Source organism: Hyla sarda, chromosome 1, assembly GCF_029499605.1.
Source record: "Hyla sarda isolate aHylSar1 chromosome 1, aHylSar1.hap1, whole genome shotgun sequence".
Lineage (NCBI taxonomy): Eukaryota > Metazoa > Chordata > Amphibia > Anura > Hylidae > Hyla > Hyla sarda.
This window is the reverse complement of record NC_079189.1, coordinates 143,923,636-143,949,693: the sequence shown is the minus strand read 5'-3', so window position 1 is coordinate 143,949,693 and position 26,058 is coordinate 143,923,636. Positions and strand designations below refer to the sequence as shown.

At 45.6% G+C, this 26,058-nt stretch overlaps 1 protein-coding gene across 2 annotated transcripts in view; it reads right to left on the bottom strand.

Annotated features, from left to right (window-relative positions):
* Window positions 1–26,058, bottom strand: part of GATB (glutamyl-tRNA amidotransferase subunit B) — a 143,352-nt gene that overhangs the window by 109,381 nt on the left and 7,913 nt on the right. The window contains exon 2 of one of the 2 annotated variants that reach the window (XM_056562790.1): window positions 7,642–7,792. The exons of the other annotated variant lie outside the window; for it this stretch is intronic. Coding sequence (XP_056418765.1) covers window positions 7,642–7,792 — 151 coding nt within the window. The remainder of the gene's footprint in view (window positions 1–7,641; window positions 7,793–26,058) is intronic. 2 annotated transcript variants of the gene reach the window in all.

Below are 26,058 nucleotides of genomic sequence, written 5' to 3'. Positions count from 1 at the left end.
TCTGTTCTATGTATAGGACATAGAACAGATCAGTGTTTTCGGTGATCTTCTGCTCTGGTCTGCTCGATCACAGACCAAAGCAGGAGACGCCGGGAGCCGGACGGAGGAAGGAGAGGGGACCTCCGTGCGGCGTTATGAATGATCGGATCCCCGCAGCAGCGCTGCGGGCGATCCGATCATTCATTCAAATCGCGCGCTGCCGCAGATGCCGGGATCTGTATTGATCCCGGCACCTGAGGGGTTAATGGCGGACGCCCGCGAGATCGCGGGCGTCGGCCATTGCAGGCGGGTCACTGGCTGCGATCAGCAGCCGGGATCAGCCGCGCATGACACGGGCATCGCTCCGATGCCCGCGGTTATGCACAGGACGTAAATGTACATCCTGGTGCGTTAAGTACCACCTCCCCAGGACGTACATTTACGTCCTGCGTCCTTAAGGGGTTAAAGGGGGTACTTTGGCCCTAAGACATCTTATCCCCTATCCAAAAATAGGGGATAAGATGTTTGATTGTGGGGTCCTGCCGCTGGGGACCCCCGCTATCTCGCATGCAGCACCCACCTCTGGGAGCTGCACGCAGTGCTGCAGCCTCGGAGTCTGCCGGGTCACGACTACGGGGCCGGAGTATCGTGACATCACGAATCCGCCCACGCCCCACCCCCGCAATGCAAGTCTATGGGAGGGGGCGTGACGACTGTCATCATTATTGGTCACAGCATCTATAGGGTTAATGAGCGTGTTTGCTGACATCTTTTAGCAGCCGGGACCTGCTATTTACACTCAGGACGTAAATGTAAATGTGTGTAAAGTACCAGGTCACCAGGAAATACATTAAAGGATTATAATAGCAAATGTTTTTCCAGTTCAAGTAGACGGAAAAAAAAAAAATTATAGAATCACTCGAATTGTAGAAAAAAAAAATATGGACCAATTCTAAGAGTTTAATTTAGTCTGCAATTAAATATGAAAGTGTTTATATATACACCACTGAGATGCAGAATTATATGTTGGTTATTCCTAGTATGTGGTGTGTCAAATCTGATGCAAGTATAAACAAAATGGGGCAGGTTATAAAATGAAAACATATGGGTAGACCAAGGAAGAAGACAGAGCATCAAAATAGGAAACAAAGTAACATGCCTTGAAAATAGAAAATGCTATACAAAACAAATAAACAAATAAACAGAAACAGGAATGAATGTTTGTAACATAACTGTAAGAAATTAGCTGAATGAGAAAGGATTTACATATACAGAAGCCAAACAAAAAACAACACTAATATCTAAACAGAAGAAAACAAAGCTACAGTTGCTCAGGAAAAGCAATAAAGTGTGGAGCATTGGATGAAAGTAATATTAAGTGATGAATCACCACTATGTGTTGGCCAATAAGACGCTGCTAGATCTTTTGTCTAGTGCTGTTCTAGTGAAAGATATAAAAAGAACATATGAAGAAAACAGTCACATTTCCATGTACTGTGTGTTTTCTGTACTGTTGGGCATGAGACTTCTTTAACCCCCTTAAGGACTCAGGGTTTTTCAGTTTTTGCACTTTCGTTTTTTCCTCACCTTTTAAAAATCATAACCCTTTCAATTTTCCACCTTAAAATCCATATTATGGCTTATTTTTGCGTCGCCAATTCTACTTTGCAGTGACAGTCATTTTACCCAAAAATGGACAGCGAAAAAAAAAATCATTGTGCGACAAAATCGAAAAAAAAACGCCATTTTGTAACTTTTGGGGGCTTCCGTTTCTACGCAGTGCATATTTCGGTAAAAATTACACCTTATTATTCTGTAGGTCCATACGGTTAAAATGATACCCTACTTATAAAGGTTGGATATTGTCGTACTTCTGGAAAAAATCATAACTACATGCAGGAAAATTTATATGTTTAAAAATGTCGTCTTCTGACCCCTATAACTTTTTTATTTTTCCACGTACAGGGCGGTATGAGGACTCATTTTTTGCGCCGTGATCTGAAGTTTTTATTGGTATGATTTTTGTTTTGATCAGACTTTTTGATCACTTGTTATTCATTTTTTAATGGTATAAAAAGTGAGCAAAAATGCACTTTTTTTGACTTTTTTATTTTTTTGCGCATACGCCATTGACCGTGCAGTATAATTAATGATATATTTTTATAGTTCGGACATTTACGCACGCGGCGATACCACATATGTTTATTTATTTATTTTTTTTACACTTTTTTTTTTATGGGAAAAGGGGGGTGATTCAAACTTTTATTAGGGAAGGGGTTAAATGACCTTTATTAACACTTTTTTTTTACTTTTTTATTGCAGTGTTATAGGTCCCATAGGGACCTATAACACTGCACACACTGATCTCCTATGCTGATCACTGGCTTGTGTTAACACGCCTGTGATCAGCATTATCGGCGCTTGACTGCTCCTGCCTGGATCTCAGGCACGGAGCAGTCATTCGCCGATCGGACACCGAGGAGGCAGGTAAGAGCCCTCCCGGTGTCCTGCAAGCTGTTCGGGACGCCGCGATTTCACCGCGGCGGTCCCGAACAGCCCGACTGAACAGCCGGGTCACTTTTACTTTAGAAGCGGCGGTCAGCTTTGACGGACGCTTTTAAAGGGTTAATACCGCACATCGCCGCGATCGGCGATATGTGGTATTAGCCGCGGGTCCCGGCCGTTGATGAGCGCCGGGACCGACGCGATATGATGCGGGATCGCGATCCCGCTTCATATTACGGGAGCCGGCGCAGGACGCAAATATACGTCCTGCGTCGTTAAGGGGTTAAAGGGGTATTCCACTGGCCAGCGTTCGGAAGTAAATGTTCCGAATGCTGTTTTCACGCTGCGGCGGTCGTGACATCACGGCCACGCCCCCCTCAATGCACGTCAATGGGAGGGGGCGTGACATTTACTTCCGAATGCTGGCCAGTGGAATACCAATTTAAAAGAAGAAGTCTCATGCCCGACAGTACAGAAAAACTTAACCTGCTGATAGGGGATAAGTTTTAGATCACGGGGAGTCCGAGTGCTGTGGCCCCCCAGATCGTCTGCATGGAACCCCGCCTCTCCCACAGAGGGGTCTGCCACGCCCTCTCCATATATCTCTATGGGAGAGCCGTTCGGCTATCTTCAGCTCTCCCATAGACACATGGAGGGGGCGTGACGGCCCCCACTTCAGGCGGAGGTGGTGACGCACCACTCTGTGGGAGAGCCAGGGTTCCGTACAGCCAATCGCGAGGGTCCTGCGGATAGGGGATACGTTTTTCTGTACTGTCGGGCATGAGACTTGCCCAGCGTACCGGTCATATTGCAAAAAAACAGTGACCTGTTACTCAGCACCTGATCATGTACATACATTTGTCTTGGACCTATATTCCTAAATGTATATCTTACTTTGTGGAGGGGGGCGTGTCCATCTCTCTCCCTCACTGTGATGACTCATCTGCTCTGAGTCTGGGAGCAGCCTGGCAGTCTGCAAATCAATGCACTCTGTAACCCTTTCCTCTCTGGTTTTATGCTGTACATGTTACACAGAGAGGAAGAGTATTGGAATTTGCCTGCAGTATTCCTAAGACAATATGTGTAAATATAAAAATTGATCTTTCTAAATTAGTGCAAGGATTTAAGTGATAAAAGCACAGTAGTTTTTATGCATACATTTTATAGTTCCAAGTAAAGCTGGATGCTCAGGGGTGTGGAAATTTTAGCGGCGGGAGAGCTGTAGCTAGCTCCTTTTACACCCAAGGCAAACCTAGAAAATTGCACCCCCCCCCCCCCATCTGACCCCTATAACTCAAATTTTTCCATATACAAGGATGTATGAGGGTAATCTTATGTGCCGTGATCTGTAGTTTTTATGGGAACCATTTATTATCAGAACTTTTATTAGGAAAGGGGCTTATTCACATATATACGCTCTTTTTAAAATATTTTAATCACTATTTTTAAGTCTTCATAGGGACTTATATATGGAGTCTTTTGATTGGAAAACACTGAACAACGATGTGTTACTGGGGGTGTTCTGCTTCTCCAGTTTATGTGGGGCATTTTATTTACACATTAATTTATGTGTCAGAACATCCTGAAAGTTGCATTTAGTAACTAGATAACTACAACTCCAAGCATGCCCTGATACAGCCTATGGTTGTGTGGGTGTTGCAGCATGTTGCACTGTATAGTAGTACAGTTAAGGTTATTGTGTAACATGCTTTGAGTTGTAGTTTTGGTTTGTGTCAGCTGCAGAGCCATAGGCTGTGTCAAGGAATATTGGGAATTGCAGTTAGTAACTACAACACCCAACATGCCCTGATGTAGCCTATGGATCTGCAGCTGACCCAAACCAAAACTACAACTCCCAGCATGTTACACTTTATAGTTCTACAGTTTAGGTTATGGTGCAAAATGCTGGGAGTTGTAGTTTTGGTTCGGGCATGTTTGCATGCATCCGTGGGGCTCTTGGTCGGCGGGAGAGTATGAAGGGGGCTGGATTCTGGTGGTGCAATTTAGTGCGGGTGGCCAGAAATAACTGAAATTAAATAAAAAAATTATCACAACTGGCAGCAGCGCACCCATCCCCCCCTCCCGAGGCACAGGCCCTTGGGCCCTGTCCTAATGCCCGACGTGTCAGTTCGCCCCTGTACAAAACATATATGCATACACATATCATACATACACACATACATACACCGGCCACTGCCCCCTATATCATACATTACATACATACATCATACATACAGACACATCATACATACATACACCCTCCGCTGCCCCCCCACATCATTACATAAACACATCACACATACACCATACACACATCATATATACACATTACACATACACAGACATCATACACATACTAGGGATCGACCGATTATCGGTATGGCCGATAATCACGATTTTGGGCATGATCGGTATCGGCAATTACCTTGCCGATAAGCCGATAATGCCCCACCCCCATCACCTCCCCCACCGCACCGCGACCGCCCCACCGTAGTGCTGGGCGGTATACCGGTATGAACCGGATACCGTTTTTTTTTTTTTTCTCCCACGGTATGGATTTTTGCCCATACCGCTATACCAGTCGGGCCCCTCCCCCACCCTCCGAGTCAATCAAAAAAATTAAACTTACCCGTAATGGGGGTGGCCCGGGCTATCCATCCTTCCTGTAGTGTCCGGCGGCATTCCGGGTGCAGGGTGAAACGGTCCGGGCTGTCCTCCTCCGGGGGTCCTCTTCTCCACTCGGGCAGGCTCCGGCCTAGTACGCTGCATAGACGCCACTACGCCGTGACCGTCCCCGGGCGGTCCCTGCAGCATCTGGGAAGGCGAGTCAGGGTTCTGGGATGGACAGGGGTCTGTATAATATACTATACCTACAGTAGGCCCTCCAGCTGTTGAGGCCCTCCAACGGCTGTCCGGGCATGCTGGGAGTAGTAGTTTTTCAACAGCTGGAGGCACCCATAGTTGGGAAACACTGACCTATATTATACACTACTATATAGTCCAACATGCTGGGAGTTGTAGTTTTGCAACAGCTGGAGGCTGTAGGGTTGTTTGTTACATCTATTTAAAAGGGTACTCCACTGCCCCAGTGTTCAGATCATTTAGTTCCAAAAGCCCATTTAGTTCCGCTACGCCACCTCAATGCAAGTCTCAATGTAAAAAAAAAAAATAATACTCTGACATACCGTGATACTTTAGAAAAATACCATGATACTCATTTTTGGTCATATCGCCCAGCACTACCCCACCGCCCCAGCCCCATTGCCTCCCCCATCCCCGGTTTTATAGTTACCTGTTCCCAGAACCCACGCTACTTCTTGCTCCTGCTGCGTCCTGCGTTACACTGTGCGCAATGACGAGTGACGTGCGTGACGTGACGTCACCGTCAGTGCGCACAGTGACAGTTCAGGAGGACGCCACTGGAGCCAGATGTGGAGTGGACCCCAGTCGCGGTGCGCCTGGGGGAGCGGTGGCGGTGATAGGTCTCAGGACCCTTGGACAGGCAGGGGGAGAGAAGCAGGTGGCGGCGGCGGTCTCTGGCACCGCAAAAGCCACTGCAGTGCATTGATTTAAAGCGCCCGCTTTAAATCAATGATCTGCAGCGGTGTTGCGGGGGATAAATAGCCGATAACTTATACCGGAATATCGGTATAAGTTATCGGCTATCGGCCCTAACCTCCACCGATTATCGGTATCAGCCCTAAAAAAACGATATCGGTAGATCCCTAACACATACACACATCACACATACACTCAATAGACTCACACCATACATATGCAAACATCATACATACACCTGCCGCTGCCCCCCTCCTACATCATACATTACATACACACATGCACAGGCATCATACACATACACACATCACACATACAATCACACCATACATATGCACACATGATACATACACCCCCCTTAATCATACATTACATACATATACAACCACCCTTCCCGCCGCCTGCATGTTCGGCCTCCTCACCTGAGCCGGCCACAAGTGGACATCAGAACTGTAGTCCCAACGCAACTCTTTTCACACACAATAAAGACCCGCCAGCCGGCCCCTCAGGGGCTAAGAGCAGACTTGTCCATGCCTGCGCAGCGCACGTCTGCACACCTGCTCCCAGCGACAATCACGTAGGCAGGCAGAAACGCCGGTGGGGTGGTGTGGGGGGGGGTTGTTCTCTGAGCAGCGGACCCAGCTACTGAAATCAGCTGGGGGCCGCCGCCCCCTCCATACAACCTGAGCGGCTCCTGCGCCTCACACCAGCATTAAAGAAAAATAAGGGCGAAGTCGGTCTGTCCCTGCTTGCCCAATACAGGGCTAAATATATGAAAAATTCAACTGCCTGGTGCCCGGAACTACATGTCCCGGGCGTCGGGCGATAGGATTTCCACATCCCTGATGCAAATTAACACAGCTGTCACTATGTGTGTCATCCAGCTTTCACAGACTCCTGAATGTCTGATCAGCTTCTTTGTCATTCAGAACAAACTTTGGCTGTTCATGGGAGTTGTAGTTTTACAACAGCTGGAGCTGCAGTGTTTGTAAAGCACTGTGTTAGAGCAGTGTTGCTTTTAGCCGTTGCAAAACTACAGCTCTCAGCATGCCCACACAACCTTTGTCTGTAGTTTTGCAAGAGCTGGAGGCACACAGCTGGAGAATACACAGCTCTAACAGAGTTTTACAAAGATTGTACCCCAGCTGTTGTAAAACTACAAGTCCCATCATGAGAGCTGTAGTTTAGGAACAGCTGAAGGCTGTAGTGGTGCAGCAGTGATCTCCAGTACTGGATACCGGCACGCTTTACAACCAGTATCCAGTATGCTGCAAAATACAGAGCAGTCTGTCTTCATAAAGACAGATGACCTCTAGTGGTGGCTATTTTCATTTTTTATTAAAATTGAATTTTTTTTTTTTTTTATAAATGTATATTCAAAAAAATGTATCAGTAGCACTACCTACAAAATATAAAAAATTGTTTCATAATGACAGTGCCTCTTTAAATCTGAGCTTCCTTTTAGTGTAACAACTTAAAGTGTGTATTGTCGACAATCAGAATATTTAACATAAAAAATAATTAAGTTTATTAGGGCTTGTTAAATCTGTACATAAATACAACTAGGAAATATTTAAGTAATCGGTAAAGAATACATACCGGCAGTGTTCCGGGCAATGAAGCATCAAAAAAAGATACTGTTGAATTTGGAGGTGCTGCAAACTTAACTTGAGAGCTTGAAAAAAGTTTGGAGACTGAATTAATCTGTGCATGGATTTCAAGTCCCACGACGCTTTCCCAGGGCAAAGAACTGCAAGAGAACAGCACTTGATTTATATTATTGGTCAAAGGATTCAATAACTTGTTTAAAAAGCAAACTGAGCTCAGGAGTGCTTAATCCTTACACCGGTGAGAACCATGTAGGACTAAGCAGGAATAAAACTGGCATTTGTAAATATAAAAATAAATATAGCACAATGGGAAGGTCTCCGCTGCTGGCAAACATCAGTGAGTGATCATGTCTTAAAACGCAGAACTGGAAAGCTGTATTGGGAAGCTGGGAGTTGTGTCTCTCAAAAGATTCAAAGGGAAAAAAATCTTAAAGAAATTTAGGAAACTGCCACCTCTCTAAAATGTGAGATAAGCAATTCAAAGGTGTGGGCAGACCAATCAATGGCTTTATCTGTCAGGATTTTAGTCTGAACACATTGCAAGACCTAAGCTTCTATTCACTGAGACTCTCTTAGGAGTCTTTCAGATCTGACAGTAATCCAACAGCACTATTGTTTATTGATCTTTTAGTCATAAAGCACTTCAACTGACAGCAGATAAGAGCCAAGAGAACGTTTTCTCATGTTCTATATTCCCTTATTTACTTGAACATCATATTCCCCATTCTGTATTCCTATCATTTTGCCCTGCACTAAGCCAAGTCATTGCTACACAATTTATCAGTTATGTCCTTGACACTTTGCAATGTGATTGTCACTGCTCCAAAATATAAAAGGCTGCAATCTGCTAAATGCTGATCTTCACTTCCATCTGAAATTAGGTGTTAACAAGAAGAAACGGCTAAAACTAACAGACTTCATTTTCTCAGTCAACAGTAAAAACTACCGTACACCCTGCATAACACAAACTATACAAATGCATATTCATGGCACAGTGCCCAGCACATTGACTAGCTGTTTGTTGAATATATCATAGAAGCTTAGAAAGGAGAAGCAAACAAACACAAATATATTGGCTAAACGAGACCTGCCGTAATCTGGTAACAAAAGTAATGAGCAAATGTAATAATTTTAACCCCTAGGACGGAGCCCATTTTCACCTCTAGGACGAAGCCCTTTTTTGCAAATCTGACCACTGTCACTTTAAACATTAATAACTCTGGAATGCTTTTAGTTATCATTCTGATTCCGAGACTGTTTTTTCGTGACATATTCTACTTTAACATAGTGGTAAATTTTTGTGGTAACTTGCATCCTTTCTTGGTGAAAAATCCCCAAATTTGATGAAAAAATTTGAAATTTTGCATTTTTTTTTACTTTGAAGCTATCTGCTTGTAATGAAAATGGATATTCCAAATAATATTTTTTTGGGACTCACATATACAATATGTCCACTTTATGATTGCATCATAAAATTGACGAGTTTTTACTTTTGGAAGACACCAGAGGGCTTCAAAGTTCAGCATCAATTTTCACATTTTTCACAAAACTTTCAAACTCACAATTTTTCAGGGACCAGTTCAGGTTTGAAGTGAATTTGAAGGGTCTTCATATTAGAAATACCTCATAAATGACCCCATTATAAAAACTGCACCCCCCAAAGTATTCAAAATGACATTCAGTAAATGTTTTAACCCTTTAGGTGTTTCACAGGAAAAGCAGCAAAGTGAAGGAGAAAATTCAAAATCTTCATTTTTTACACTCGCATGTTCTTGTAGACCCAATTTTTTAATTTTTACAAGGGGTAAAAGGAGAAAATGTATACTTGTATGTGTAACCCAATTTCTCTTGAGTAAGCACATACCTCATATGTCTATGTAAATTGTTCGACGGGCGCAGTAGAGGGCTCAGAAGCGAAAGAGCGACAAGGGGATTTTGGAGAGTACGTTTTTCTGAAATGGTTTTTGGGGGGCATGTCGCATTTAGGAAGCCCCTATGGTGCCAGAACAGCAAAAAAAACAAAAAAAAAACATGGCATACCATTTTGGAAACATAGACCCCTTGAGGAACATAACAAGGAATAAAGTGAGCCTTAATACCCCACAGGTGTTTCACGACTTTTGCATATGTAAAAAAAAAAATATATATTTTTTTTCACAAAAATGTGGGTTTCCCCCCAAATTTCAAATTTTTGCAAGGGTTAATAGCAGAAAAGACCCCCCAAAATGTGTAACCCCATCTCTTCTGAGTATGGAGGTACCCCATAAGTGGACTTGAAGTGCACTGCGGGCGAACTACAATGCTCAGGAGAGAAGGCGTCATATTTGGCTTTTTGAGAGCAAATTTTGCTTGGGGGGCATGTCGCATTTAGGAGTCAGGTGCCAGGACAGCAAAAAAAAAACCACATGGCATACCATTTTGGAAACTAGACCCCTCACAGAATGTAATGAGGGGTACAGTGAGCATTTACCCCTCACTGGTGTCTGACAGATCTTTGGAACAGTGGGCTGTGCAAAATTTTTCATTTTCACGGACCACTGTTCCAAAGATCCGTCAGACCCCTGTGGGGTGTAAATTCTCACTGCACCCCTTTTTACATTCCGTGAGGGGTATAGTTTCCAAAATGGGGTCACATGTAAGTGTGTGTTTTTTTTTTGCATTTGTCAGAACCGCTGTAACAATCAGCCACCCCTGTGCAAATCACTTCAAAAGTACATGGCACACTCTCCCTTCTGGGCCTTGTTGTGCGCCCCCAGAGCACTTTGCGCCCACATATGGGGTATCTCCATACTCGGGAGAAATTGCGTTACAAATTTTGGGGGGCGTTTTTCCCTTTTACCTCTTGTGAAAATGAAAAGTATAGGGCAACACCAGCATGTTAGTGTAAAAAATGTTTATTTTTTTACACCAACATGCTGGTGTAGACCCCAACTGTTCCTTTTCATAAGGGGTAAAAGGAGAAAAAGCCCCCAAAAATATTTTAGGCAATTTCTCCCGAGTACAGCGATACCCCATATGTGACCCTATTCTGTTGCCTTGAAATACGACAGGGCTCCAAAGTGAGAGCGCCATGCGCATTTGAGGCCTGAACTAGGGACTTGCATAGGGGTGGACATAGGGGTATTCTATGCCAGTGATTGCCAAACAGGGTGCCTCCAGCTGTTGTAAAACTCCCAGCATGCTTGGACAGTCAATTGCTGTCCAGAAATGCTGGGAGTTTTTGTTTTGCAACAGCTGGAGGCTCCATCTTAGAAACACTGCCGTACAATACGTTTTACATTTTTATTGTGGTAGGGGGGGTCAGTGTACGTGTGTATATGTAGTGTTTTACTCTTTATTTTATGTTAGTGTAGTGTAGTGTTTTTAGGTTACATTCACACTGGCGGCCCACTAGGAGTTTGAGCTACGGCGGAAAATTTGCCGCAGCTCAAATTTGAAGCGGGGAACTCACTGTAATCTGCCGCCAGTGTGAATGTAGCCTGTACATTCACATAGGAGGGGGGTCAAAACTACAACTCCCAGCATGCACTGACAGACCATGCATGCTGGGAGTTGTAGTTTTGCAACAGCTAGAGGCACACTGGTTGGAAAACCTTGAGTTAGGTTCTATGACCTAACTCAGTATTTTCCAACCAGTGTGCCTCCAGCTGTTGCAAAACTACAACTCCCAGCATGTACTGATTGCGGAAGGGCATGCTGGGAGATGTAGTTATGCAATGGCTGGAGGCATGCAAGTACAACTCCCAGCATGCCAAGACAGCCTTATGCTGTTCCTGAATGCTGGGAGTTGTAGTTTTGCAAGATTTAGAGGGGCTCAGGTTGTAAATCACTGTCCAGTGGTCTCAAAACTGTGGCCCTCCAGATGTTGCAAAACTACAACTCGCAGCATGCCCAGACAGCAAACTGCTGTCTGGGCATGCTGAGAGTTGTAGTTTTGCAACATCTGGAGGGCTACAGTTTGAGACCACTTCGTGATCTACAACCTGAAGCCCTCTAAATATTGCAAAACTACAAGTCCCAGCATTCCCACACAGCAAACAGCTGTCTGGGCATGCTGGGAGTTTTAGTTTTGCAACATCTGGAGGGCCACGGTTTAGAGACCAGTGTAAACTGTGGCCCTCCGGATGTTGCTAGGCAACAACTCACCTAGCAGGACCCGGAAGTATTGCTGCCGCCGCCGCACGTAGGGGAGGATCGCGCTCGGGGATCCGTGATCCAGGTAAGGGACCTTCGGCGCCGACCTTCCCTGGACAGTTCCCCCTGTTTTACCCGGACACCGATAGGTGGGCAAAGCGGGCGAACCGAACTTTAACCCCCCCCCCTCCCCCGGTCTGCTATCGGTCGGTCGCTCGGCCGACCAATAGCAGGGATAGGAGGGGTGGTGCATTGCCGTGGAATGAGATTTGCCATAGAATGAGATGGTCCGCCTCCATCACATCCTATTGGCTCTCTCGTCACGTGACATATTTAAACGTCACGCATCGATGTGCACAGTAGTGTCAGTTTGGCTATCACAGGGAGAGGATCTCCTCACCCTGTGATAGCTGAAGCTGTACGGAGCTCTCATGGCCTCTGTGGCCCGACAGAAGTTCACACATGTACCCAGCTCATACGGCTGCCTCATATACATTTACTCTATTATTACATGTACTGTTGATCCACAGCGCTAGCGGGATCCCTATGCCCGATGGCGCTGTCATCAGTGTGCGTCCCCGCGAGCGCCCCACGCCCGCAGCTGTACTCCCCGTCCCGTTAACGCTCAGGGAGCGGGGAACAGAAAGTAGAGCATCGGGCGCAGGTAAAGTAGTACTGTGCATGCGCAGCACTACGCGAATAACTTAACCTGCGCCCGATGCTGTACTTTCTGTTCCCCGCTCCCTGAGCGTTAACGGGACGGGGAGTACAGCTGTGGGCGTGGGGCGCTCGCGGGGACGCACACTGATGACAGCGGCATCGGGATCCCGATAGCGCTGTGGATCAACAGTAAATGTATATGAGGCAGCCGTATGAGCTGGGTACATGTGTGAACTTCTGTCGGGCCACAGAGGCCATGAGAGCTCCGTGCAGCTTCAGATATCACAGGGAGAGGAGATCCTCTCCCTGTGATAGCCAAACTGACACTACTGTGCGCATCGATGCGTGACGTTTAAATATGTCACGTGACAAGAGAGAGCCAATAGGATGTGATGGAGGCAGACCATCTCATTCTATGGCAAATCTCATTCCACGGCAATGCAGTGGCACCCCTGCCACCAAACTCCTATCCCTTCAGGGGGATCGAGGGTGTCTCGGACAACCCGATCACTCTTATTTTACGGGTCACCGGGTCACCAGTGACCCGTATGACCCGGAATCTGAATTGACCTGCGATTTGCGCCCATCGCGGTCATGGGGGGGGTCTCAGGACCCCCCTCGGCGATGTGCCGGGATGCCTGCTGTTAGATAACAGCAGTCATCCCGGCCCAACCACCGCTACCGGTGACCCGGCGCTCCCGGAACTTCGCGGCGCCGTACATGTATGTCGCTCGTCGTGAAGGGGTTAAAGACTACCTGTCAAACCATCATTTCTAAACTGACTCAGATTATATTCCTTAACTACTCCTAACACTCCTCCTGCCCTAAAAAAAAAAAAAAAATTCTGAGCTTTAAAAAGCTGTGTATCATACCTTTCCCCTTGCTAACATTGTGTGAGCTCCCGGCAGGAGAAAGTGGGTGTTCCCCAGCAGGTGGGACGTCACTGAGGCCTGCGAGAGCTGTGCCTCTCCATGCCCACACACACCTCCTGAGTTTGGTCTCCTGCCAGGCCAGGAGGAGACCAAACTAACTGTTTGACTTGCAGCAGGGAACAGAACCGAGCCACCTAGTGGCCGCTTTTTCAATCACATTAAAAACATAAAAGATTGAGAATTATAACAGCAAGCAAATAGCAAATTGTCTTAGATTACATAAGGAACAATATATTAAAAAGTTTAGTTTGATGAAAGGTACTCTAACTTTAGTTAGGGTAGGGTCACGTCACGTGTCCCCTATTTGGCTGCTGCGTATTTTCCTACCCATTGACTTCCTTATCTTTGCGACTCATACTTTATAGTGACAACAAAAGTCTAGTAAATAAGCTTTGCCATTTTTCTATTCTGTTGTGGGCATTATATTTGCTGGTGACAACACGAACTGCAGCCATATTAGGGTGCATTCATACCACGTTTTTACAATACGGCAGCCGAATCCGGCAGGAGAATTTAAAATCCCCATCAGAACCGTGCTGCACCTCATTAATTTAAATGTGCCGGACGGAGTCAGATAGTGACTCGGGTCAGTTTATTTTTGGACCATATCCAGTTTCTGTGATCTGTCGCGAAAACTGAAGAGCTTCAAAAATGTAAAATTTTTTTAAATCATTTATTTAAGTCCCCATAGAAGACTATTACCGTATATACTCGAGTATAAGCCGACCCGAGTATAAGCCGAGACCCCTAATTTCAACCCAAAATCCCAGGAAAAGTTATTGACTCGAGTATAAGCCTAGGGTGGGAAATACATCATCCCCCCCTGTCATCATCCAGACCCCCGTCATTAACATCCTCATCATTATCCCCTTGTCATCATCCCACACATCCCCCCCTTCATCATCCCCTTATCATCCCACACATCCCCCCTTCATCATCCCCTTATCATCCCACACATCCCCCCTTCATCATCCCCTTATCCCACACATCCCCCCCTTCATCATCCCCTTATCATCCCACACATCCCCCCCTTCATCATCCCCTTATCATCCCACACATCCCCCCTTCATCATCCCCTTATCATCCCACACATCCCCCCTTCATCATCCCCTTATCATCCCACACATCCCCCCTTCATCATCCCCTTATCATCCCGCACATCCCCCCTTCATCATCCCCTTATCATCCCGCACATCCCCCCTTCATCATCCCGCACATCCCCCCTTCATCATCCCGCACATCCCCCTTCATCATCCCTTCATCATCCCCTTATCATCCCACACATCCCCCCTTCATCATCCCCTTATCATCCCGCACATCCCCCCTTCATCATCCCCTAATCATCCCACACATCCCCCCTTCATCATCCCCTTATCATCCCACACATCCCCCCTTCATCATCCCCTTATCATCCCACACATCCCCCCTTCATCATCCCCTTATCATCCCGCACATCCCCCCTTCATCATCCCCTTATCATCCCGCACATCCCCCCTTCATCATCCCCTTATCATCCCACACATCCCCCCTTCATCATCCCCTTATCCCACACATCCCCCCTTCATCATCCCCTTATCATCCCACACATCCCCCCTTCATCATCCCCTTATCATCCCACACATCCCCCCTTCATCATCCCCTTATCATCCCACACATCCCCCCTTCATCATCCCCTTATCATCCCGCACATCCCCCCTTCATCATCCCTTCATCATCCCCTTATCATCCCACACATCCCCCCTTCATCATCCCCTTATCATCCCGCACATCCCCCCTTCATCATCCCCTTATCATCCCACACATCCCCCCTTCATCATCCCCTTATCATCCCGCACATCCCCCCTTCATCATCCCCTTATCATCCCGCACATCCCCCCTTCATCATCCCCTTATCATCCCGCACATCCCCCCTTCATCATCCCCTTATCATCCCGCACATCCCCCCTTCATCATCCCCTTATCATCCCACACATCCCCCCTTCATCATCCCCTTATCATCCCACACATCCCCCCTTCATCATCCCCTTATCATCCCGCACATCCCCCCTTCATCATCCCCTTATCATCCCGCACATCCCCCCTTCATCATCCCCTTATCATCCCACACATCCCCCCTTCATCATCCCCTTATCATCCCGCACATCCCCCCTTCATCATCCCCTTATCATCCCACACATCCCCCCTTCATCATCCCCTTATCATCCCGCACATCCCCCCTTCATCATCCCCTTATCATCCCGCACATCCCCCCTTCATCATCCCCTTATCATCCCACACATCCCCCCTTCATCATCCCCTTATCATCCCACACATCCCCCCTTCATCATCCCCTTGTCATCATTCGCCCTCAGTGGTCTTCAACCTGCGGACCTCCAGAGGTTTCAAAACTACAACTCCCAGCAAGCCCGGGCAGCCATCGGCTGTCCGGGCTTGCTGGGAGTTGTAGTTTTGAAACCTCCGGAGGTCCGCAGGTTGAAGACCACTGCGGCCTTCGACATCATCCAGCCCCCTCTCACCCCCTTTAGTTCTGAGTACTCACCTCCACTCGGCGCTGGTCCGGTCCTGCAGGGCTGCCCGGTGGGATAGTGATTCCGGGCTGCTATCTTCACCGGGGGCGCCTCTTATCCACGCTTTCGGCCCGAAATAGAGGCGTTGCCTTGACAATGACGCAGAAGTACGTTGGCAATGAACGCACCTCTGCGTCGTTGTCAAGGCAACGTGACTATTCTGAGGCCGGGCCCGAAGCGCTTAGAAGAGGCCTCCCCGGTGAAGATAGCAGCCCGGAACCACTATCCCACCGGACCACCTCCTCACCGGACAGCCCTGCAGCACCGGACCAGCGCCGAGCGGAGGTGAGTAGTCAGAACTAAAGGGGGGTGAGAGGGGGCTGGATGATGTCGAAGGCCGCAGTGGTCTTCAACCTGCGGACCTCCGGAGGTTTCAAAACTACAACTCCCAGCAAGCCCGGACAGCCGATGGCTGGTCGGGCTTGCTGGGAGTTGTAGTTTTGAAACCTCTGGAGGTCCGCAGGTTGAAGACCACTGCGGGTGGGGGAGTTCACTCGAGTATAAGCCAAGGGGGGTGTTTTCAGCACGAAAAATCGTGCTGAAAAACTCGGCTTATACTTGAGTATATACGGTATATGTAATGATCTGATTGCATTCACTATACAAAACTATGTTATTGCATAGCATTGCTGCACTCTAATGATACAGGCTGCCTCTGGCAGACTGTATCAGAGAAGTGACGACTGGTTGGCACAGAGGAGAGTAGCAGACCTCCAGCCACCATTTTAGCTCATTGGACCCCCTTGAACGTGCTTCGGAGGTCTGATGAGCAGCCAGAACTCACTGGCACCTACATTTTTCTCCTTTAAATGTTGTGACCAGCATTTGGTGTATGATTTAAGTTACCCCATCCAGTGGTTGCTACCACTGCAGTTTTTGAGCCAAAGCCACAAGTGTATTCAAAAGGAAAAGGAAGAAGTTATACTTCTCTGCTACTACTGGACTTGGCTCCTGGCTCCTGGCTCAGAAACTGCAGTGCCAGTTTTACAAAAAACCTGTTTGGAAACCTAGCCTAAGGGCACTTTTGTTTAGATTACTGATGATTGGAATCAATCACAGCATATAATCACAAATTTCCACCAGTGGAAAACGTTCTTTTAAATCAACTGGTGCCATAAAGTTAAACAGATTTGTAAATAACTTCTATGAAAAAATCTTCATCCTTCCAGTATTTATTAGCGGCTGTATACTACAGAGGAAATGTTTTTCTTTTTGGATTTCTCTTCTGTCATGACCACAGTGCTCTCTGCTGACCTCTGCTGTCCATTTTAGGAACTGTCCAGAGCAGGAGAAAATCCCCATAGCAAACATATGCTGCTCTGGACAGTTCCCAAAATTGACAGCAGAGAGCACTGTGGTCGTGACGGAAGAAAATAATTTCCTCTGTAGTATACAGACACTAATAAGTAGTGGAAGGATTAATATTTTTTAATAGAAGTAAGGTTTACACTACTGTGGTAGATGTATACAATGACATTGGCTATCCCTCAACACTGATGTTAAAATTGAGACATTCGCCAGTGTATCCTTATATGAAGGACACACCAGAGCCCGCACACCAACGCCAAGGTTTCTCAAATGGCACGGGACCTAACGCTAACCTACCTGTGCGTGAAAAGCAAAAACCAGGGGCCAGTGGGCAATTACAGCAGCACTAGGCCGACATGCAGCCTGCTCCCAGTTACCTCCAGCGTGACTAAGCACACATACAATGGAAGGGGAGAGAGGCTACAAGCCCCACCCAAGTTGGCTGATACAGGTGCATGGCCTCACAGGTACAACCTTAATGCTGCCTGGAAAATGTTCAAGGCGCATTAACATATAGAGTTTACAAACCTCCAAGTATAAATTTTTAAAAATGTATTATTCTAGTTGTTACACATGCACACCGTTTATCTGGTGTAGGATTCTATTGTGGCACTTGTAGTCCACTGCAGGCATCCTCCATTGTATGCATTTTTATGCTGGGGATCGTCCCTAGCAACGGACTACAAGGGCAGGATCTGCTCCCCCAGTATGAATGCACAACTGCATTTGGGGTTGAGCACCTCCAGCCATTTGAGACCACGTTTTTTGTTGTTGTTTAAAAATTTATACTTGGAGGTGTGTAAACTCCATATGTTAATGCACCTTGAACATTTTCCGGGCAGCATTATGAGGCCATGCACCTATATCAGCCAACTTGGGTGGGGCTTGTAGCCTCTCTCCCTCCTCCCATTGTATGTGTGCTCAGTCACGCTGGAGGGAACTGGGAGCAGGCAACATGTCGGCCTAGTGCTGCTGTAATTGCCCACTGGCCCCTGGTTTTTGCTTTTCACGCACAGGTAGGTTAGCGTTAGGTCCCGTGCCATTTTAGAAACCTTGGCGTTAGTGTGCAGGCTCTGGTGTGTCCCTCATATAAGGATATATTGGCGAATGTCTCAATTTTAACATCAGTGTTGAGGGATAGCCAATGTCATTGTATACATCTACCACAGTAGTGCACCTAAATTTCTGTATTGTATTATTCTAATTGTTACACATCCACACCGTTTATCTGGTGTAGGATTCTATTGTGGCACTTTTAGTCCGCTGCAGGCATCCTCCATTGTATGCATTTTTATGCTGGGGATCGCCCCTAGCAACGGACTACAAGGGTAGGATCTGCTCCCCAAGTATAAATGCACAACTGCATTTGGGGTTGAGCACCTCCAGCCATTTGAGACCACGTTTTTTGTTGTTGTTTAATAATTTACAAATCTGTTTACCTTTCTGGCACCAGTTGATTTAAAAAAAAAAAATGAATTCTTCCACCGGAGTACCCCTTTAACTGAGTGTCGGCTGCTGATAGATCTGGCATTTAAACAGCGTTTGGCGTAAATCAATGGCTCAGTTAAAAATTTTTAAAGACCTATAATAAAATCCAATTTTCACCCAATCCCTTTCCAGACACAGGACATTTTCACATTTTCATTTTTTTCTTCCTCTCCTAAGAATCATAACCCTTTCCCCCCCCATCTACATACCCATATGACGGCTTGTTTTTTGAGTGGCCAATTGTACTTTGTAATGACAACCTGCATTTTACCATAACATATAATGCTAACCATTAGTTTACAAAAAATATATAGATTTTGACCCCTAAAACATTTTTTTTTTTTTTCTTGCCTTAGGAACTGTTTTGGGTCTAATTTTTTGCACCATGATCTGTAGTTTTGAGGGAGATTAATCTTCTATTTGCCATCATTCCTCTTCAGCTCAATCATTTATGGGCTATGAAGTGGGAACAATTACTCAACATATCCGAATGTGATCACTATGATATTCAACTATGATCAGTTATAAATTGAGTGTAGTATATACACTTAATTCTGTCAGTTATGGTTGTTAAAAGAATGACAAATAAGTGATTACTGAATGTCTCCTAGTTTATAGTATATACATATGGTATATTAATTTATCCAGTTCCAAAGTAACACTAAATGTGACAGTGTAAATCCTAAATGTCATATCATATATATATATATATATATATATATATATATATATATATATATATATATACATTCCATACTGTATCCACATAGTGATAAATATAGTCTGATAAGGCACAGACAGTTATTATTTATAAGATCCTCAATCACGTCACATTATTCCATCGATGGACAGCGATGAATAGCCCCATTGGGTGTAGATGAACATTGGATACAATCCTTATTCACTACGTACTGTCCAGTCAATGGATACAGCGGTAGGTATTGGGGCCAGTTATGGACTGGTAAATCTTAGGTGAAGTATTTGTTCTATTCACACAGATATTCTACGGTAATGTATCCAAACAATCGTACATGCAGGGTCCAATAAGGCATAAGAAAGTATTAGGTAAAATCCTCATCACTTCACATGAGGCCCAGATAGTTACAGATAACAATAGGTAAGGTCCTTATTCCCTACGCAATATCCTCTCAAGAGAGAGCAGTGGGTATTTGAGCCAATAAGGGGCAGGTGAATACTAGATAAGGTACTTATTGGATTCTCACTCTCCCATTGGAAGGTAAGTAAGTGCAACTTCTCCAATAATGAATAATGCATTTCCACTATGGTGGTATGCTGAAGACAGTATATCCATACCACGACGAATTTAGATCTCAACTGGGCACAGGTAAGAGCACTCTACCTCAACAGGAGGATGATAAATGGCACTTATTGAATGATAGGAGACCCACTTTCACAAAAAGGCCTCATTATGTATCCTATAGTGTGGCACAAAACTATATAATTTTGGGGTACTGTGTTGAATCTAACAGGTCTGTATGGAGAGTGGTAACATATCTAAAGGGAAGCATTAGGGGGTCAATAGTATAATCATTGTTATTAACTTCCAAAGATCATATCTTATTTATGATATAACGATGACGAAGTTAATCGATTATTAGCTATTTATTATCTCTAGTGTTCACTGGTTACTTATAAAAGGAAAAAACTGTGGTTTTTGGGGACATTGAGCTTTTTCACTGAGAACATATTTTGAGGACGTTACATCGATGACGTCCTCATTTTGTGGGATGGTGATGGGTCTTTATTTATTGATTTTGTTGCGGCACTTAATCAGAACAACATAGGGATGGCCAATCCATTAACTTCCTTGACCTCCAGATAAACATTGATCAAGACAGACTATCACAATCTAGGGTCTTCAGAAAAACCAACCTCAGCCAACTCATTACTACACTGGGATAGTAGCCACCCGACATCATTTAAAGGGGTATTCCGGCTTTAGACATTTTATCCTGATCACGGGGGGGGGGGGGGGGGGGGGCCATCGCTGCTCCTTGCAGCACCCACATCATGTGCGGAACTGCATCTCCAGGCTCGGAAACCGGAAGTTTCCGGGACTGGAGACGTGACGTAACGCCATGCCCCCACTTGTGACATCACGTCACGCCCCCTCCCTTTATGTCTTTGGGAGGGGGCGAACGACAGTTACACCCCCTCCCATAGACCTGAATGGAGGGGGCGTGACTCCACGTCACCTGTCCCAGAAACTTCCGGTTTCTGAGCCTGGAGACACAGCTCCGCACATAAGGCGGGTGCTGCAGGAAGATGGTGAGGGCCCCAGCGGCGGGCCCCTGCGATCAGACATTTTATCTCCTAGCCTTTGTATAGAGGATAAAATGTCTAAAGCTTGAATACAAATTTAAAGAAAAGTATATCGGTTGGACAGTACTTGAGAGCGAAACGCAACTGCGCGGAAGAAAGTAGCCAATTATTTAATAGATTCAAACAAAGGGGGTATCCCACTAAACATCTAAAAGAAAGCATTCCATAGGGCTCGAGCCAGTGTTAGGGGACAACTAACATCTGTTGAAAGCCGGTTATTACAACAACAAACAAGGATTAGATGTATAGGAACATTTGATGGACATACAGACGAGAATATGAGTATTTGTTGGCACATTCTCTCAAGGGGTTCGGAACTCAAAACGGTAGTGGATGAGAGACCTCAAGTTACATTTTGTCAAGGACCAAATTTGAGAAACATACTAGTACATAGCCATCTGATGCAAGACCAGCACATGGCTACAGAATAAAACAGTGGGTTCCTACCCTTGTGGCCACTGTAGCTTTTGTCCACATCTACCACGTATCAAGAGATTTACCAACCCAGTGGACTTACGATTATATGAAATTAGAGAATTCATTAATTGTACTACGAAAAACATCATATACATAGCATGTTGCAATTGCCCCAAAATTTATGTGGGTAAGACTAGCCAAGAATTTAGACGCCAAATATCGCAACACCTAAGTAATATACGAACTCAAGCAGATACGGCAATCTCTAGACACATTCATACCAAGCATGGTGGTCGTATGAAGGATTTAAAATTTTGGGGCCTTAATAAAATGAAGTTGGGTCCAAGAAAGGGTGACATAGATAAGATTCTCTTAAAAGAGGAAACCAGGTTGTTATACTGACTGAAAAGTCTAGCACCTGGAGGTATTAATAAAGGCTTTTCACGGTTGATATATTTCAGATGAAATTGATTGGTGTGAAACAAGAGAATGGTGAGGAGAAAAATGCTGGTGGATACATAAGGGGCGTTTTTTCCTTATAAGTGAATAATAGAGATAATAACTAATAAATCGATTAACTTTGTCATCGTTATATCATAAATAAGATATGATCTTTGGAAATTAATAACAACGGTTAGAATATTGACCCCTAATGCTTCCCTTTAGATATACGTTACCACTCTCCATATGGACTTGTTAGATTCGACACAGTACCCCAAATTTATATAATTTTGTGCCACATTATAGGGTACATAGTGAGGACTTTTTGTGAGTGGGTCTCCTATAATTAAATAAGTGCCATTTATCATCCTCCTGTTGAGGTAGAGTGTTCTCACCTAATACTTACCTGTGCCCAGTTGAGATCTAAATTCACCATGGTATGGATATAGTGTCCCCAGCAGACCACCATAGTGGAAATGCATAATTCATTATTGGAGAAGTTGCACTTACTAACCTTCCGATGGGAGAGTGAGAATCAAATAAGTACCTTATCTAGTATTCACCTGTCTCTTATTGGCTCAAATACCCACCCCTGTCTCTTGAGGGGATATTGCGTAGGGAGTAAGGACCTTACCTATTGTTATCTGTAACTATCTGGGCCTCATACCTATGGCTGTCCATTGATGGGACAATGAAGTGATGAGGATTTTACCTAACACTTACCTGTGCCTTGTTGGACCCTGCATGTACTATTGTTTGGATACAGTGTGGAACATTACCGTAGAATGTCTGTATTTAGTGACATTTAGGATTGACATCTAGGGTAGATATTGTAGATGTAGAATGTTCTCATTAAATACTTACCTTTACCCATTTGGGATTAGAGTCAACTCAGTGTCACCAGTGTATTACTGTAGTGGTGATACATTATTTATTACTGGATATAAGGCACTTACCAACTTGCTGATGGTATAGTGTGAATAGAACAAATACTTCACCTAAGATTTACCAGTACATAACTGGCCCCAATACCTACCACTGTCTCCCTTGACAGGACAGTACGTAGTGAGTAAGGATTGTATCCAATGTTCATCTACACCCAATGGGGCTATTCATCGCTGTCCATGGATGGAATAATATGACGTGATTGAGGACCTTATAAATAATAACCTATCTGTGCCTTATCAGACTCTATATTAATCACTATGTGAATACTATGAGACACATTCAGTAATCACTTATTTGTCATTCTTTTACCAAACATAACTGACAAAGAATTAAGTATATATACACAACACTAAATTTATAACTGATCATAGTTGAATATCATAGTGATCACATTCGGATATGTTAAGTAATTGTTCCCACTTCAAAGCCCATAAGTGATTGAGCTGAAGGGGAATGATGCAACAAAGAGGATTAATACTATTGATGGTGGACCAGCTCACACAGATTCTAAGTCCCGGGGAAGAGATACGGCGGAGGCGCAAGCAAGCAACATGAAGAGCACCTGCGCAGCAGTTCAAGAGGACTTACGAGAGGCAGTACAGGCGCATCTGGACATGAGGATTACAATAGGCGCAGGCGCCGGATAGACCAAGCCACGGTAAGGAAACAAGGTAATTATATCAGGGAGGCACCAATCCGCAAGTGATCAGGGTGCGGAGAATTGTCTCATGAATGATAATATGTCAGAATGGTGAGAGTAATGCTACATAGTCACTGATTGGCAACAACGAGGGGAAGTTCTCTGATGTGGATGGGGTCAACATTATAAATTGATCTCCTCACCAGCCACGTGTAGGACGGCCCATTCCCTCCTGATGACGTTGCAGATGCCACAAAACATGTAGAAGGGGGCACGCATATTGGTTTTAACATTGGTTAGGATGTTTGGTACTGTACTGATGTTTGGTACTGTACTGTACTGATACTGCAGCTCCACCGGTACTGAAAGCCAGTAGGCTCTAAATACATATATCACCAACATCTATAGCTTGGTTTTACTACCAATTTTTTTAATAAAGTTTAATAAAAGTGAAGTTTTAAGGGGTGGGAGTTAAGAGTTTTTTTTACCCCGGGCTTAGGCCCGTAGGTTGGATATAAGCAGAGTGAATACAGGCAGTGAAGGCTGCGGACATGCTGATCACTGTGATACGCACAGTGCTGGCCGCCTGACATATCAAATGTTTGTCATGCGTGACCTGTCAACCAAGGCAGGCCTGTCATGCATGCACTGAACACCGCTAATTTACAAACTGGTCACAAGTGGAAAATGCGTTGGATGCTGTGCTGAAGGATGGGAACTGAAGCAGGATTGGATGAGGCATCTAGTTACATAGCAACTAAACACAGCTCTTGGTCCCCTGGTCAGAACAGTTTCATCAAATAATATTTTAGTTCACTATTCTGTTATGCTGGGAAAAGTCTGCAGCAAACCCTCTGCCTGCATATACGGGGTACCAACCGAAAATAGAAATAGCTGTCTGCTAGTTGGGCGTATAGACGTCAACGACAATCAGGCTCCGGTAGCACAGGCTATACAAAATCCAGGATAATACAGAGAGAGCACAGAGGTTTGGTAATACAATGGCATGTGTTTGGTTCTCCACAATTAGCCTTTGAAAAGTATAATGCAAGCAGCGATGGCTTACATAGAAGAAAGGGGGGTCCTATAGCAAATATCGACATGATGTCGATAATGATATCTTATTTTGCCCCCAGGGGAAAAGGTCTGGCGTTTATTAGGAATGCACCGAAATTTCGGCTGCTGAAAATCATCATCTGAAAATGGCCCTTTCGGCTGAGGGAATTTCCCACCAATAATTTCGGGGGGCATGGCTTAGCCCCTTTTTAGCTAATAACTTTCCAAACACACTGCAGTCAATGAGTGGTCTCACCGGTCAGTGCAGTGTTTTCAGAACATTATCAGCAGAGCAGTTAGAACACATTATCCAGAAGCAGCAGGGTGAACCGAAAAAACTGCATTGAAGCAGAAAACAGGTCAGTATAGTGTTTTTTGTTTTTTTTAAAGTAATTTTATAAGTTATTTAATAAGTTATTAAAAAAATGTGGGAGCTCAACGTAAAAAGAGAAAACCTATACCGAGGATACTGCGTTGCACATACCCATGTGCCAAGAAAGAGTACTAATAGTGTAAAAAGGGGATGCAGTCCTGCTAGGCTAGGTAAGAGTAAAAGACATAAGGTCAAAAATTAGAAGAAAGAGAGAGAGAAAAAAGAAAACGTGTCTAAAATAGCATAAAAAGATAACATTTACCGTATTTATCGGGGTATACCACGCACCGGCCTATAACACGCACCCTCATTTTACCAAGGATATTTGGGTAAAAAAAGTTTTTTACCCAAATATCCATGATAAAATGAGGGTGCGTGTGTGCGCGTGTATACCCCGATACACCCCCAGGAAAGGCAGGGGGAGAGAGGCCGTCGCTGCCCGCTTCTCTCCCCCTGCCTTTCCTGGGGTCTAGAGCGCTGCTGTCGGCCCTTTTCACCCCCTGGTTATCGGCGCCGCTGCCCGTTCTGTCCCCTTGACTATCGGTGCCGGCGCCAATAGCCAGGGAGAGAGAAGCGGCGCCGACAGCCAGGGGGAGAGAAGGGGCAGCGGCACCCATTGCCGGCGCCGCTGCCCCGTTGCCTCCCCCCATCCCCGGTGGCATAATTACCTGAGTCCGGTCCGCGCTGCTCCAGGCCTCCGTCGTGCGTCCCCAGCGTCGTTGCTATGCACGGCGCGGCGCTCTGACGTCATGCGCCGCGCCGTTCAGCGCATAGCAATGACGCCGGGGACGCACGACGGAGGCCTGGAGCAGCGCGGACCGGACTCAGGTAACTATGCCACCGGGGATGGGGGGAGGCAACGGGGCAGCGGCGCCGGCAATGGGTGCCGCTGCCCCTTCTCTCCCCCTGGCTGTCGGCGCCGCTTCTCTCTCCCTGGCTATCGGCGCCGGCACCGATAGTCAAGGGGACAGAACGGGCAGCGGCGCCGATAACCAGGGGGTGAAAAGGGCCGACAGCAGCGCTCTAGACCCCAGGAAAGGCAGGGGGAGAGAAGCGGGCAGCGACGGCCTCTCTCCCCCTGCCTTTCCTGGGGGTGTAT